The sequence below is a fragment of the Rhinolophus ferrumequinum genome, chromosome 24, assembly GCF_004115265.2.
Source record: "Rhinolophus ferrumequinum isolate MPI-CBG mRhiFer1 chromosome 24, mRhiFer1_v1.p, whole genome shotgun sequence".
NCBI classification, from domain to species: domain Eukaryota; kingdom Metazoa; phylum Chordata; class Mammalia; order Chiroptera; family Rhinolophidae; genus Rhinolophus; species Rhinolophus ferrumequinum.
In genome coordinates, this window is record NC_046307.1 from 27,760,892 (window position 1) to 27,778,375 (window position 17,484).

The window sequence follows — 17,484 nt, forward strand, 5'->3', positions numbered from 1 at the left end:
CATTCCATAGATTGAGTCTGTGGAGTTACCAGCATGATCATCATCTTGCCAGGGTCATTATTTGCAAGGCCACTTACCTCTTTATAAAAAGAAAGAATTATGTGTATATATGAGAGAAAGAAAACGTGTGAGGAGGGAGAAACTCACTCCGTGTCCTCTAGATACTTCAGTCACCTTGTCACCTATTGGACTTACTGAAAAAGATTCTCATGTAGCCTCTGTATAAATTAGAACAATGACATTTGAATTGGAGAGCAGGGGGTCAATACTCCCCTTGGGGTCACAGGTGTCAGGTGTCAGGTGTCAGGGGGTCCTAATAATAGCTCCACCTGCAGACGGGCCAGTGGAGGTGGGTAAGGAGCAGAAAGCGACAGCTTTCATTTTATGTTGTCAAGCTGTTGGCCTCTGAAAGGGGGCAGTAGTGGGGACAGGTGGTGAGAGAACTCACATTGCCTCTTGTCCTCGGTTTCATATTTTAGAGGAAAAGATTATTTGGCTCTGTTAAGAATGAAGAGACAGCCCACCTCACAGTGTCTGGTCTTGCATTGCAGGCCAAGAAGAAAATGTTTTTGAAAGGGCAATGTCTGGTCTCATGGTTCTCCAGTTGATACCCCATCTGTTGATGCCATGTTTTCCGTTCCTGTTCTCACTCTACAAGAATAGGAGATGAGGCTCATGTTTGGTAATTGATAAAATCTCTGAGGAAAAAAAATAAAGGATTCAGTTCCCTTGGCCTCATTTTTCATTTTTCTCACACAAATGCAGACTTCTGGATGCAAAAATTTACTTGGAATGCTTGTATAAAGTGCTGACTCCGTGTTACCCCCATAAAGATTTGGGGTTCAGTAATTGATTTTTTAACCCCAAAGGCTTCTGATGCCTGTAGTCATTGGTATACTACATTTTGAGCAACAGAGTGTACTGTGATAGGCCAAGTGAGGCAGTAAGATAATGTAGCGCTTAACGGGCAAAGGTAAGTGGTAAGTAAACTTGCAACATTTTATACCAAATTAGACATGAAGGCATTTAAGTATAAATTTTCAAGACAAAAGCATCCAAAGCCGTGTTTTCTGTAGATGCCATGTAATACCACAAAGGCTCTCTATCACTCAATTTTGTCGTAAGATACGGGGACAAGTATTTGTTCTTAAATTGCCAGCCGTTTGCAGCTTTGTTTTTAGTTTGGGCAGAGGGGTTTGAACAAAGGAATATCCTGGCTTCATATTCATGCCATAACCAAATCTGTAGTGCAATTACTTAGAAGCCCCATGCTTGATGGTTTTGTTGTATGTATTCTAATGTATATTGCACAGGTGTATATTCATTTTCGTCTTGCTGTCTAAAAATAGTATTCTCTTGGGCTTTCTTGACACAAAAGCAGTTAGTAGTATAGAATAAATTGATGGTTTCGGGGACTGGTTGCAGTTGAAGTGATTTATGTGGCCTGTAGGTGGCTGGAAACATCTTAACCTCTGCTGGATGAGGGGGCCTTCGGTATAGACTGTCATCTTAATATCAAAAAACAAAAACGTTTTAATAAGCAGAGGCTATAAAGTACAACCAGGTCTTGTAAATCCTCCATCTTCCTATCTTCCAAGAGCTGGATCCTTTCCTCCAGTTGCTTAACAATGCATAGAAAATCAGTGATCGAGTGACTTACTAAGGTCCTGGTGTTAATGCAAATTACTTTTTGCACAGGGCGTAGGAAATGGGGAGGACCGGGATCCACCCATTCTTAGTTTCATTGTCCACTTAGTATTAGCTAACATTCAAGAACAATTTATTATAAGCTCTATAGGCACTATCCATTCTTAGGACAATTCTTCGAGGTAGGTACTATCATATTTCAGATGAGAATGTAAAGACTCGGAGACGCTAAATAATTTGAGCCCAGGTAGATTAACCGCCAGTGGATAACCCCCCCCCCCCCCAGTGGTACTCAGCATGAAAGCACATTGGGACATTCTTTGCCCGCTTCCCGCCCAATCAAGATAGGGGAGTAACTAGATGGCTGTTCCAGAAAGGAAACGCCTGGAGAGTCACTGGTCCCGGGCACCACCCCGGGTTATCTGGAGTAATAACAAACACCCTAAGTGGTAATGGTATAGATGGGGAAACACCGCATTAAAGCAGATCAACGTGTCGCGCGCGCTGAGGTGATGGGGGCCCCGGCTGGACGCAGCCACGGGCACGCCCCCGGCGGAACTGAACGCGGACAGCTGCTGCCCCCCTGCGGCCGCGCCGGCGCAGTGCGACCCCGCGGCGCGGCTGCGCAGTGCCGCCCTCTGTCGGCTCCGCTCCTTCTTCCCATCGGCCTCCGCTTGCGGGCCTTTCAAACATGGAGGAGCGGGAGCGGGGGGCGAGGTCGCCCGGCGCCGGGAGCCCCGCGCGCCCGCCCAGCCCGCGGCTGGATGTCAATTCTGACAGCTTCGACCCGCTGCTGGCTCTGTACGCGCCCCGCCTGCCTCCCATCCCCTACCCCAACGCGCCCTGCTTCAACAACGTAGCCGCATACGAGAGTTTCCTCAGGACCGGGTGCCGGGGCGCCAGGCGCGGGCGGGCGCAGGGCGCGGCCCCCGGCTCGGGGGCCCCTGCCGCCGCTGGGCCCTCGGGCAGGACCCGTCGCCGCCCGGACGCCCCCGCCCCGGACCCCGAGCGCATCCAGCGCCTCCGCCGTCTCATGGTGGTCAAAGAAGAAGGGGACGGCGCCGCCGGGGAGAGCCGGCGAGGTCCGGGCCGGAGCAGGAAGGCGCCGCGCAATGTGCTCACGCGAATGCCCTGTGAGTCCGGCAGGCGGGGGCGGGGACGAGAGACTGACCGGTCCTCTGTCCGGAAGGTGGCGGCTGAGGGGACATTGGCGAGGTGATAGGGGCTTGGTGTATTAGCGTCGGCACATATTAGGGGGAGGGTCTCGGGGAAGGTTTGCAGAGGTGATCAGCGACCGTGGGGAGGTCCTCCTTGAGTAATGAGGGAACTGGGTGGGGTTGGTCGTCCTGAGGAATGAAGGGTCTGCATGAGCAGTGGGGGCAGAGTGGAAAAGGCTGTAGAAGTAATAGGGGGCCATGGAGAGGGTCTGCGTGGTAATGGGAGTAGAAGGTCTGCAAAGGTGGTGGGGGTCCATGGCACTGGCTGCAGGGGAGGGGTGTTGCGGAAGCTGCAGAGAGGATCTGCAGGAGTGGGCGGTTTGGAGAGAGAGATGGGGACATCGGAGGGGGGTTTGCAGAGGTGAGAGGAGTTCTTGGGGACCACAGACGGGTGGTGGTGCACAGCCAGTATTAGGAGAATGAGTGTTGGTCAGTGGGATTTGGGGATGATGGGATGGAGTGTGGGGCGATCTGTTCAGTTAGCACAGGAGACATATAAGCTCATAACCCCTGCACGTTAAGTGACAGCTCGTGCTCCCCGTGCTCTAAGCAGAAGGGATGCAGGGTCTTGATACACATATGTTCACATTACCAAATCACAGTGCTAGCTAGAGCAGCAGGCACAAAATGCCACTAAAACACACTGTCCTCCAGCCATGCTACCAGGCTGGGTGCAGGACTGTGTCTGTCAGGCTCATATTACCATAGGCACAGGTTATTTTAAGTTCGGGATGTGGAAATGGCGCTAGGGGATTTCTTGGAGCCTCCTAATAGATCCTTCAAGTAAAGCTGTCAACAGCAGAGGTTGCTCACGTGTGAGCTAGGTCTTGTATAAATGGCATGAACACAGCCCAGGCTTACATCTTTTGTTATCTGCAAGCAGTGCTGACATCTGCCCTCTGCACACAGTGACCTACTTAGCCATTCAGGGCATCTGTATCCTGATAACTAAATTGTGTTATTATTAAATCCCCACCTTTGGAATGGAGGGTTGTGCTAAGCAAGGATATATTTTGATTCATTCCTAGACATGTGTTTATTAAGAGAGGAACATTCTGAAAAGCTGTATGCTGTTAGGAGTGCCTTTGTGGGTGGGATAATGTACCATGGCAGAACATCCCTGCCCAAGCTTCAGGCTCACCCCAGCTTGCGTGCCCAGCAGTGAAACAAAGATGGAGTATCATGTTCCTAAAATAGGAGCAGTCTGGGGTACCTTATTTTGCCTATACTTTTTGCCACATCAGATCTTTGAAATGCATTTCAAATCTCAGATGGTAACATTTATTTTCATTTTGCCAGTTATTGCTTTGCTATTGAGATTGTCAAGGAACAGAAATCTTGCTCTGTGGTGGGTGGTTTTAGCTTTACTTATGGATCACTTTGCTCTATTGTTATGGCGGAGTGTGAAGACCAGCTTTGTTGACCCCACAGTAGGATATATGCTTGGAATCAAGGTCTCAGAGAATGTGCCTTAAGCACTGAAAATTTGAGTCATGCCAGTTGGAAATAGTTGGGTGCGTAATAGACATGGATAGACATCATAAAGAGTTGATGATCTTCAGAAAGCAAAAAAAATTCAGAAGTGTGGGTGAGAATAGATTTATGCAAGAAGGAGTTCCTGTAAGAGTAAACTTTTAAGTCTTGAAGTTAAAGAAAAGCATGGTTGAGGATAGCTAATTATTTAAAAATCAGGCTACTGAAGTGTAATTTACATATAGTAAAATACTACATGTAAAGTGAGTTGTGACCAAAAAAGTCTTAAAATCACCACCACACTCAAGATACAGAACAAATTCCATCACTACAAAAAGTTTTCTGAAACTTCTTTGTAAGTCAGGTGATAATTTTATTGTTGCTAATTATAGCTACTGTTATTAAGCACATGTGCTGTAACCTTGGCTAAGCCCTTCAGATACATGATATCTAATTTTACCCTTAGATATGACTTCATACATGAGGAAACTGAGGCTCAGTTATCTGTTGTTGCCCAGGGTCACATAACTAGTTAGTTTGCAGCTGAGAATCCTGGGTTTGTCCAGCTCCAGGGCCTATGTGCTTAATAGTTATGCTGGTCTCAGGAGAGGGAAAAAGGAGAGTACATTCTAATTTTTCTTTGCTTGTTTGGTGTGTGGAGGTTACTACATATGTGAGGCAGAGGATTTGTGTTCAGAGCAATCAGAACGGAATTTGAGTCCAGAGAGGCATTTGTTGCTAGAATGCACTGAAGAGCCAAACCAAAGAGTTTCTGTTTGACTTTGTGATGGTAGAGAGGGAACTATGGTCTATATTCTTAAGCAAAAGCACTTTTAGGACAAGTGTTTCTAGAAGCTAAGTTTCTTGTTGTCAAATGTATGTAGAGCACAGGGGTTTAACTGTCTATTGTTGAATACTGGCTCCTCCGTGTTCTAGCTGTTTTACTTTAGGCAAGTTACTTAAACTCTTTAGGGCCTCAGTTTCCCCATCTGAAATCAGGACAATAATAGAATCTACCAATAGCTGTGAGGTTTAAATTAATTAACACAGTTAAAGCATTTACAACAGTAATCTGCTTTAGCACATAGGGAAATTCTCGGTGACTGTTAGACCATCATAATTAAAAACCCCAGGTCAGGATGTATATAACCTGCCTGTATTAACTGTTGGCTCAGCTGTTTACTAGGTAAGTAACTGAGCAAATTATTTAAACCTTTCTGAGCCTCTGTTTCCTCATGTCGAGAAAGAGGTGAAATAGTAGTACCTCTGTGTTAGAGTTGTGAGAATTAAATAAAATAATGTGCATAAAGTTAAACTGACCAGGGCCTGTCCCATACAAGGGCTCAGTAATTGGTAGTAACGACAGTAACAGTGATGATGATGAATTTGTTGACGTGACTGAAAGAACCTGGGAGACTCACTGTAAACCAATCATCTGATAAGGCTCTGGACAGTATGGTTGGTCGTGGGAGGAGAAAAGTATTAGTTATTGAGACTGATTGCCTGAATTTAGTGATTGGTTGGCCATGAACAGGGAGAAATGAGTGGAGTTAAAAATGACCTGGACTTAGAAGGGTGTGTGGCTCAAGTGTAGTGGCAGTGGAGAAGGGGATTGGAAGAATATGTTTCTTAAAAATAAGGCTTTTTTTTTTTTTTTTTTTGGTCATGTTAAGTTTTTACAAGCCTGGCTTATATCCATTTGGAGTTTGTCACAGAGATTGCTGGAAAGAGATTCAGGATGTGGAGCTCATTTTTGCCTTAGCAGTTTGTTCTGATAGGTGGTGCTAGTGTTGTATGTTTGGTCACACAAGGATAAAAATGCTTCCTGGAATTACACCTTATTAAATCTTTGGAAGAGAAAGATACAGTGTAGGAGTTGAAAGACCTGAGTTTGCCGTTTGTTTAATTAGAATAAGAGACTGTCGTTAAGATACATGCTTGCCCTTTCTCTTGGACCTGGGGAGTCAGGGGGGAGAAGTGGTGCCCCTATTTTTTTCCAAGTTAGAAAAAGAATGGTCTGTCCACTCTTTGTGGAAACATGTATATGTTTGGGGTGGGGGGCTAAGTGAAGGGGTCTAGGTGAAGGAGTAATCCAGGCATTGTGATCAGTTGCTAAGAAATTGCATTACAAAGATTTAGTCCTGAATCTAAAATTTAACTAGTCATCTAACCTCATTTTATGAATGAAGAAACTCGGACTTATAGAGAAAAAGTTACTCACCAAGGTCGTGCAACTAATTAGAATGACCTAAAAGTTGCCCACGATGCTTGATTTAACACAGTCTATAACACATATCCAGATACATGTACACACACACACACCTTATATACCAGAGGTTCAGAGAAATCTAGACTATTGCCAGAGGAAGGGTGGATGATGCATGTCAGACCACGGTTCTCATGTTCCTTTCCAAGGCCGCTGTTTCTGCCACTCTGCTCTACCTGTGCCTTCTTGCTGAATCTTCAATCTGACATAAGTTCCTACGTCTCATCTGCTAATTCACTTTCTTCCAAGAGTGTTTTCTTTTATTAATTTATCACTGCCGTCATTTATAAGCCAACCCATGAATGAGGAATAAGGAGGTAAGAGTAACCAACTTAGTTTTCCAAACGGAAGTGCAGGACTGTTGTTCTCTCTTATGCCACTAGAAACAAAACAGTGATTTGTTGTTGTTGTTGTTTACTATCAATGGCATAACCTCCAAAGAATTTGCATGGCACACTTGGGAGGGAAAGACAGACTGTGCATGCATGAGTGTGAGAGTGTGTAAGAGAATATGTGTATGTGTGTTGTTCTGTTTTGAGACGTTATATATAATATAGCCAACATGTTGTGAAAGCTAATTTAACATGAAGTAATAAAAATGAAATTCATCCCTGCTCTCAAGCTCTCACAAAAAGAATTCACTATAGTTAAAACTGAAATTATAGCCCCAGCCATCTCCTCATGAATGGTCATACTGCTCTTCTTACATGATGCTTATCAGCAGTCTCAGGACCCAGGTGCTCAGCAGGTGCCTGTTCCCCAGCAGGGCGTGAAACAGCACCAGGTGTCTGACGCCTGGTGTGAAGATGATGTACATTGAAACACTAGTGACTCGAGAGAGCTTGTGCACAGCGTAGCGCAGACTGGGGTGCCTAAAGGCCATTTTCACTCGGATTACATTATTTAATGGCAGATGTGTTACAGTTTGTTGCCTTCAAACATATGAACAAGGTTTTTGGTTCTTTGGAAGGCTCAAGCTGGATATGTGGTTCATGAGAATTATCCTGAAAAAAGTTGTCTTAAGAAGGCACAGAACTGAGAAGAATCCAGCTGCTGATGTGTACATTTAATGTGATATTTCTTTTTTGCCCAAAAAGGTTTTAAATGATGGTGCATCTTAGAATCAATGACGTCATAGACGATAGGATATACAGGTAGTGAAACATGGATAATAGCTGTTCCTATTATGGTTTATCCACATTCTGCTGGAATCTTGTCTCATTTCTGTGTGTTGCCCGTTAGGCCTTGCTGCTCCCATCGTGAGGTTGCCACTACACCGTGTTGCCTTGTGTTGCTGGAGATGGCTGGGTGGTCTTGGTTGTTAACTCTGCGAATAGGAGCAGATGTTCATGCCACACTGATTACTCTTCTCTTGTTTCAGTGCACGAAGGTAGTCCTCTGGGTGAGCTCCATCGTTGTATCCGGGAAGGGGTGAAGGTGAATGTTCACATCCGCACTTTCAAGGGACTTCGGGGAGTCTGTACAGGCTTCCTCGTTGCATTTGACAAGTTCTGGAATATGGTAATTAAGTCTTTCTTAAGGGGCTGGAGAAGCTCTTAGAGATTAAATCTTTTATATGTCTAAAGGATCTGAGTAACTTATTCAGTAAAACCTACAGAAAAACCTCTCAGATGAACTAGAATCTTTGCACCCTCTTGGACAACAACAAAAAAGGTCTTTTTATTGCTTCCTTTTCCTTAAGGCAGTGGCTTTCAATGGGGCGATTTTGCCCTTCTGTCCCTCCCAGGGACATTTGGCAATGTCTGGGGATATTTTTTTGAATGTCACAACTGTGAGATAGGGTACTGCTGGCATCTAGTGCATAGAGGCTAGAACTTCTGCTGCATGTCTTACAATACACAGCAGCCCCACAACAACAAAAAATTACCCCCTCCAGAGTGTTATTAGTGCCAGGGTTGGGAAACCCAGCCTTCAGGAAAAATTACTTATTTCATTGTTTAGTAATTTTGTATTGATTTCCTATTAAAAATATGAATTGACTTCCCTCTTTGGTTGGGCATATTCTAAGTACAAAAATTTCAGAAAAGAACTTTCACTCTACTGTTTTTGGAAAGATAGGTAAGGATAGAGGGGAAATAGCTATACTAGTAAGAAGACACTTGGCATGGTGTTTTCTTATAAAGGAGTGTACCACACACCCCAACCTTCTAGGAGCTTCCTGTTTACTATAGATGTTTGTAGGAAAGAAGGAACATATTATAACACAACTGTAATATGAAGCAGTTAAAACAGGGCCACCGGGGCTTTCCATGTTTCTTTTCCATATATCACCCATCTTCAACTTTCCTTTTCCCTGTGCCTTATCTCCATCCATGCATTCCCCTGGATAACAATAGTTGCTCATATTTACTAAATACTTGTTATGTGCCAGATACTATACTAAGGACTTTATATAATCTCAGTGAATGAGCTGTAGGTCTATTACTGTTCCATTTCACAAATGAAGGAATTGAGGCTAGAGATTTTGGAAGATTGGTGCAGATCACACTGTTACTGTGTAAGTGGAAGTACCAGGACACTATCCCAGGTCTTTCTGACTTCTAAGACCATGTTTTCAACCATTATGGAATCAGAAAACCTGGATTTGAATCCTAGCTTTAATACCTGGTAGCTGTATGACTCTGGGCAAGTTATTTCTCAGAGGCTCAGTTTACTTGCCTCTAAAAATATAAGAAAACATTTTATTATGATTTTACCTTTGAAGGAAAAAGATTTAAGAGAACATATTTCATGACGTTGGTAATAATAATGTAATGAATAAAATAATACTGTAATAAACAATAAAGCTTATATTTTTATGGTGATTTACACTTTTCAAAGTACTTTCTCATACACAATCTCATTTGATCCTAACAGCTGTGCAGTGAGGTTGATCTCTCAGTGACGAGAATTCAGCAGTGATTCTGTAGGTGTAACCCTGGTCAATCTCTGTTAATTGCTGTCAGAAACTGGAAAGGGAAAAGAAGCAGTAGTGTTTCTTAAAGGGTGATTTGAGGCCTTCCTACATCAGAATCACCTGGGGTTTCTCGTTAAAACAGAAAGTTCCTGCTCTTCATCCCAGATTTACTGCATCTGAATCTCTAGGAGAGTAGGGTTGGACTTATATTTTAATAAGCTTCCTAGATACATACACACTGAAGTTTAAGAACTTCTATGATGCAGTTGTAAAGGCGCCTTGCCACAGAGAGACTTGTCTTTTACATGGTTGTACTCAGAGGGTGCCAGGTATTACCATTTTTTTCTGTCCAACAGCTGAGTCACCTGTTAAGTTTAGTTTTCTACAATTAGATGTTACTTTGCCTTTTAAAAATTTTCTTGAAAGCTCTAAGAATAATATTTTTAACTCCGCCTCATTTTTCCCCCTTTGGACTGTTTCTCTAGGCACTTACTGATGTGGATGAGACGTACCGAAAGCCTGTGCTGGGCAAAGCATATGAGCGGGATTCTTCATTGACTCTCACGAGGGTAGGTGGTTTCTCCTGACTTCCTGAGTACCCAGCGTGCTTTTAGCTTGAGGAATTAGGATCACTGAGTGCAGTAACCAGGGTTTCCTAGTGGGAAAGCCCTAGTGCTGTCAGCCAGTTATGCCTGGACCAAGGTCTTCATTAGTTTCTCTTCTCATGCATCTAGCTAATTTCAAATGAGTCCCTGCTTCTGACCTACATATTATTTGAGCAACAAATTATCTCTTATAAAGGCTTAAAAGTCTTTCCATTTTATATGCACCTTCTCTTGACATACTGTTTTATCTGAATTATGGCTGGAAATAGAAAATTTATTACTAACTTTTTAAAATTTACAAAGCAAGTAGTCCTCAGAGCATAGCTAAGGAATCTGGTCTTCTTTCTGTATATCGAAAGAGCGATGTTGAACGCTAATATTTGTTATTGCCTTCCTTATAGCTATTTGATCGGCTAAAACTTCAAGATTCCTCCAAGAAGGAAGCAGATTCTAAGTCTGCAGTTGAAGACTCCACTCTGTCCAGATACTCCCAGACATCCACTTGGAAGGTAGCTTCAGTGTGGGGAAGAGGAGACACTGACCGGGGCTCACGCAAGCATTCACGCTCCGTCCCTTCTTCCCTGCAGGCATCTACAAGGGAGGAGTCCAGGTCAGAGCTGTCAGGGAGGACTGTGCAGACAGAGGGGTCTAGTGCGGGGGGGACCTTTTCCAGAGCTACCACCCTTTCCAGGGGCCAGCCCCGTAAGAAAAAACGAAAGCCCAAAGTGGACTACCAGCAGGTATTCACTAGACATATAAATCAGATTTTCATTCGAGGCGAGAATGTCCTGCTGGTTCATCTTGCACAGTGATTAGCTCAGCCTCACTTCAGCTTTGGTTTTTAGAAATAAAATGCATGAATCGCTGCTATGCTGTGTCCTAGTATCCCAGTGAAACCCTGAGTTGTAATGATTCCCTCTGGTACTGCATGTGCTGAGGAGAGAGCCAGGCTTGGGCTCTCTGCGAGATGAACTCCCTCAAGGGGAGACAGGCCTTGGGGAGGGTGGGTGTTCACATTAATATAAAGGCAAAAGCTGCACATGGGTACACACGTCTCATCTGGTATCATGGTCTGCTTCAGACACTCAAGCCAAATATAAGATCTTCCATTTGAATCTGGGGTCATGGTATGAATTGAATTCACTTCATAGACTCAATAGTGTGTGGGAGGAAATGAGAACGATCTCATTTCTAAAAGCTAGTGCCCTGAGTACTCATGAATGTGATTGAAAGAGTAGCAGTATAAATTGCCCTGGAGCCCTGCACCCACGTCTTGTAACTGACCATTGAATTTTTCTCTGTACCATTCTTTCTTGTTCAAGAAATGTAATCTGTTACCTTCGGACATCTATAAGATTTAAGAAAGCTACCAATTTATGTAAGCGTGAGTTTTGAATAGCTGGTATGCTCAAAGCAGCCAGCAATGAATGCCTGTTTTCATCCCTCTCACTATGGAAAAGCATATGGGACCTCAGCGGTCTCCCTTTACCAGAAGTAGTTTATGTGAATGGCATACCAGATCGGACTATAAGACGCTCGTGCGGTGGCTTCTTGTCCTTCTCTCTGACTTCTGTGGCATGGTGCTAGTGCATGTACCTTGTGTATTGCCCCTCTGTGATCTGTCCTGTGAGTTTTATGGCAGGAGACTGTGACCTTCATGTCTGGCTTCAAAGAGTTCTGCATGAGCTCTATAACACACATGCATCACACAGCTGAGAGTCCTCTTTCCAGGCAGGGCTGGCCTTGTGTAGAATATCTTTCAGAATGGTGTTATTCTCTTGGTCAGGCCAAAGAGATTCTCATAAACTGTAGTGGCTGGTGGCTGGAAGGGACACTACTCACAGGCTGGCTTCAGTAACACAAACACCATAGCACTCTCTGATACTACTTGAATCATATTGTACACTTTTTCAGTCACCAGTGCAGAATTGACTATATCTTGACACAGACTGTTAGTCAACATTGATTTTGTTTTGTTTTGTTAGTTTATATTTGGTTTTAGTTTAGCTAACTCATGTTCAAAGTGAGAATAAGAAAGAGCTAACTAGTTAAAATGCTTGAAAAGAAAAATTCCCCCCATTGTATTTGTTGTGTAACTTAGAAAAGCCCTCTGAGAGCAGGTGAATAAAGTTTATGGAACTTGGATGCCTGGTCCTTCTACCGGCTGGGTCACTGGTTCATCATATAATGAAAGGAGAGCAGATTTAACCCCTCTGTGCCTCAGTTTTTCCCCATCAGACACCTACCTCACAGGAGCACTGAGACAAAGAATTTTAGGAAAGCATTTTAAAGTTTCTCGACATGTTTAAGTGCCATGAGTAATTTTTACTAACCCTGTTTCATAGTTTGGTAAAAACTCTGTCTTAGTAGCAAGGCAGGTGCTAACATAAGAAAGTAATCTCTGTAGGTGTCATAATTATGATCTTACTGTATCAGAAGGCAGTAATATCTTCAGGAACTATTTTCCATATTCCATTCCTTTCTTCTAAGGGACAATGGAAGTTTCAGAAGAATATCTTCAGGGAGAGTAACATTTCTTTGCTGTGCCCTCTATATCCCAGCCTCCACTCTTTTCTGATCATTATCAGAAAGAATTTCCCTGAACTTTTCAGGGGTTTATATGATAGTACCAAAGGGAGAAGGAGCATCTAAAAGTGACACATCCCCAAAGGGGAATTTGCGGAAATTGTTTTGTTTTTATTTAAAATGCATTTTAAATATACTTTTTAGAGCCAGAATAGATGCACTAAGCATTTAGAGAGGTTCCAGGTTACAAACTTGAAATCTGCCAATCTTCTAAATAGTGTCTAAAATCTCACTTCCCCAGTTATTAGTTTTCTTGTTTAATCATCAGGCACCCCTGCCTCTACCTCTTTCCAGTCTCCCGTTTGGCTGTCCCCATCTGTCTGCCCTCTTGTCCCTCAGTTAGAAGCTGAAATGGATACTAGATTTTTCCTGCTAAAGTAGAAATTTGGAATCAAAAGGAATGAATGAATTTTCATTCATTCTAGTGCCTGATTAAATTTAACCTGATTTGTTTTAAACACGTGCTGGTTTTCATGTTTGCATATAATTTTCATATATCCGTATAGAGATTGATTCACTTTTTTTCTACCCAACTTAACAATTCTGGCTCTAAAAATTATTTTAAAATTGTATGTGATCTCTCTTATGCACCCATTTATTTGTTTGGTTTGGACAGTGATTCTGGAATGAATGAACTATCTAGTAAATGTGCAAATTTGTACAAAGCATGATAATTTTTTAGAGAAGTCAATTTTTAAAAATCATTGCTTTTTTTAATATTGGAGAAATTTTTCATAAGGAAGAACAAATAGTTCCAATGTATATGCTGTCCAAAAATGTGATCATTTAGGACATTAGAGTTGCTATGGAAATAACTGAAGTCTTACTCAGGAGAAAAAGAGAAAAAGGGAAATTAACAGCTAGAATGGTAGTCCTGGAGGCTCCCCAACAGCTCACCTGAGGGGGACACTCAGCAGCTGAAATGCAACAAAACTGGTTTCTAGTATTGTCCAAGAATTTGGGTTTGGGAAACTTGGTAGGAATAGTACTTATTTTTGAACATCCAACTTTGGTTCTTCAAAGTAATCTATAAACATGTGGGCGTGTTTTCCAGATAATTCACAGGGCATACCTGTGTACTTGTTGAAGTCTTCTCAGGAGTTTCCAGCTGCGTTAGATAAGAACAAGGGATTGAGAAATGGAAGGTATGGTTTCACACCCAGAATGATTGCTAGGAGAACTTGCACTTTAGGTTGTTCATTCTAGTATTTGGGAAGCATTTGTGCTTCCTTTCAGAGACCATCTTATGACAGAGGTGGGCCGTTGGTGAGATTGTTAGCCAGAGTTAGCAGTGTCTATTCAGTACCCTGCTCTCTGTGCATGGTGCCTGTCACGTCAGAAAGCTTAGAAAATATTAGCATTAACATCTAGGTGCATAGGAATCCTTGCTATGAGTTGTTAAATGGATCAAGAGGGGCTCTATCTATTTTCATGGTGAAATAGTCCAGGAGCACCTTTAGAGATTGTCAGGTCAGGAGCTGTGAGCTGCCCTTAATCCTCAGAAGCCTTGCAGAAATGTAGCTGTACCGCTTCTATCCCTCGAGAAAAATTAGAAACTGAACTTGATGCAGAGTAGGTATTTGTATTTTCAGTTTGCACTATTCCTGTAACAGCTGACATGGGTAAAATGAAATAGAATAGATTCTGTAAATTACTTCTTTAAATTTTGTCTAAATTTTGCCTTTAGAAAAAGCATTAAAATTATTCAAAGACAGCTAGCTGTCACTGGTGCTGCCTAGAGCTTTTCAATCCTTTATGTATTTTTTTTTTTTAATGAATGAAATGCTTGCTGTGAGAAGGTCAAGGTTATGTAAGAATATCATGGTCTGAAAATTATGGTTTTGCAACTGTTGTAATTTTTCTTTTCCTGTGCCAGATATAGCATGCAGTCGAGCCCTTTTCAGTAACTTCTGTTCATCATCCTGTGTTTTTTTGGGGCAGTACCTCTCAGAAGTCTTTTCTTAATGATTCTAAAGCAAAAAAATATCTTATCTGGGCCTGTGTTGCAAAGGTGGGTGGTCTGTTATTACTTTCTGGCAAATTGAGTTGATGGATTTAAGATAAGCCTGTGGGGTTCCTGTCACAGTTTCCTGGGCTCTAAAGAAGGGTTGGGCCTTCTTTACTCTCAGTGTTCAGAGTATTTTTCAAATGTTTGTAAGTTCTCTTGCACTCCTCTAATAAAAATGAAAGCTCTCTGTCAAGAAATCACTTTGGATGGTTCAGAGATCTAGGGGAAAAAATAAGTACACCAGAGACCTTCAGTTGGTCTTTTATTTATTTATAATATAAAGTAGTTTGATAAGCTACCAGAGTTAGTGCTTCTTTAAAAACACTCTCTGAAAAGATGGGAACTGTCTCTCAGGAAAGCTATAGAAGCTATTCCCAATACCTTGCAATCGCTTTTGATTTTTAGTCCTTTGGAGCAAATGTCTGATGTTATGTCTGATGTTATGTTTAGAGCTATGGGGGAAAATGTCTTAAAAATTTTTAAGGGACGTTATTTAAACAATGATTATCTAGCTGAATTATGTGTGAACTAGGTTCTAGGGCAGCTGTCCAGTTCTTTTTCTATTTTCCAGATAGTAAAGCAGATAATAAGCAATGTCTTGAAAAGTGATGTACTTATTTCCTGCTGACATCTAAAGACGTTCATTAGCCTTCTGGGCTACCCTGGGGATAGGCCTCTGCACCGTGACTTATAGTGTTTTTAGACAAGGCTAAACCTGGATGACTCTATGAATTTGTAGTTTCTCTATTCATACATCGGCTGCTAAAAGAAAAACCATGACTTGTAATCTTGTCTTAAAAGTATTCCTATTGTTAAGTTGACCTAACCCCTTCCTGTTTACAGAGGATTGCTGCTAGTAACTTAAGTTTGCAATGTTCTGCTTTACATATGTGTCATATGGGAGTGTGGAAACCGTAATAAATATGATTGCATTAATGCACTGGCTGCTTTGTCTCTGCTGATTTGGGGAGTGGAGGAGAGAAGGCAGAAGAGTCTATTGTCAAGTGAAGACACCTATCTAGAAAGTTAAAATATCTCAAGCCTCTGCAATCTCATTGTTGTAACTTGGGTCTTTTCTTTACCGAAGCACACACACCTAGATCCCTGTCCTTGAAGTAGCTTTGTTCTTCCAAGTCTATTTGAAGTGCATGCTTAGAAAAGAAACTTCGCTCACATTGTGAGTTACCTCTTCTAGAAGCCTGAAGCAATGGGAATTGCCCTGTGAATTCATTCCACCTAATAACTCACTGGCATTAATCCACTGTCTTCACGATCTGCTGAGATCACTATGACTGCTCCCCTCTCGGTGTTTTACCACATCTGACGAATTGATCCTCCCTGCTTCCAGAAGTATCTGAATATGCCACCAGCTTTCCTCTGTGCATGTACAAGCAATTGAGCTGCCCAAAGATTTGCCACATTGATTACTTGATCTCCTCTGTGTTCTTCCAGAACTGAGACATCTAGGTAAGGTGGACACACAAAAATCACATTGATTCCTAGCGAGGGAAACCTCAAGTGGGAATCCTCGAGTGAATTGTCAAGACCCAATTCCCCACTGTCAAAGAATATGTTAATAAGTTGGGCTCAGCTGACATACGGGAAATTTCAAAGAAGAAGACGTGGAGGTAAGGGAGGCAAGACCCAAATGCTCCAGTTCTGCCCTTGTTTACTTGTTTTGTATTTCAAAGATTTCTGGTTAAAGGAGAATGTCCTCATTAATCAAAATAAAGGCAGAATCAGCTAGCTTGACAAGTAAAGTAAACAGTGACAGTTAAATAGTGGCAGGAGAATGGAGGCCAGTGGAATGGCCTTTCCCTAGGCTTTCTGGAGAGATAGGAGTGGCAAAGACAGAAAGTTCCTTGCCCGACTACTTTCTCTCCTTGGATAAACGTGAAGCTTTTTTCGGTCTGCTCCGTTACCGCTAGGTGGCAGTGAGTTAAAGAGAACTGTTTGACTAGAGGTCCCAGAAGGACCTTTCTCCCCCCATCTCCAGTCACTGCTACAATTAATTGTTAAATTCTCACCAGTCTGGACTGAGATAATCAAGCAAAAACAAGCTATAATCAACTCAAGTGGCAATATAAGCGTTTCTTACCAATATTGAATTTACCTAATTTGAAGCTTAGGAAGCCTGACTGATGGCAGTCAGCCAGCGAATGTGCTCGGGGAAGAGTGGTTAAAAGAGAAATTGCCCCGTGTCCACTAAAATTTTAGGCTTTCCGTCACCACTCTGACATCATGGGGGTCCTCATTTCTTCTTGGAATACTGTCTGTCACCCAGCGTCTTCCTGTCTGCTACAAGGATCACCCAGGAAAACTGTCTTGATGCGCCAGTTTGTCATCACTTTCTCAATTTTGGAAACAGTTCAGTTCCATCCAGTGTTGATGCCTGAGAACCCTTTTGTGAGAAAGGTTGCAGCTCTCTTATGATTCCGCAGCCACAACTGAGCCTCCACTCCAAGACGGCAAGTAAATAGGCTCTTGAGTCAGAGGAAAATGTATAATAGACTCAGAAAAGTTGGTAATTTTAGACTGGGCACTGGGGCAGAACGGGCGGTGGGTTGTGCTAGGAAGCCCCCTAGAACTTCATATCAAGGCCTTCAAAAGACCTTCCCTTCTCTACCTCAAGAAAGAATTTCCCAGCAGCCTATGGCGATGAGAAATACAGTATGTGAAGTAATAAATAAATAGTGGCCTTCAAATGAATAAAAATAAGATTCCAATAAAGAGCTTTATTTCATACCTTTTTGGACCTTGGCAGC

At 42.5% G+C, this 17,484-nt stretch overlaps 1 protein-coding gene across 1 annotated transcript; it reads left to right on the forward strand.

Moving 5' to 3' along the window:
• Window positions 1-2,288: 2,288 nt before the first annotated feature.
• LSM11 (LSM11, U7 small nuclear RNA associated) lies at window positions 2,289-15,629 on the forward strand. Its single transcript, XM_033096790.1, has 4 exons — window positions 2,289-2,780; window positions 7,985-8,124; window positions 10,006-10,089; window positions 10,527-15,629. Exons 1-4 carry the CDS (start codon window positions 2,339-2,341, stop codon window positions 10,935-10,937), a joined length of 1,077 nt encoding a protein of 358 aa, XP_032952681.1. The 5' UTR covers window positions 2,289-2,338; the 3' UTR covers window positions 10,938-15,629.
• The last annotated feature ends 1,855 nt before the right edge of the window (window positions 15,630-17,484 follow it).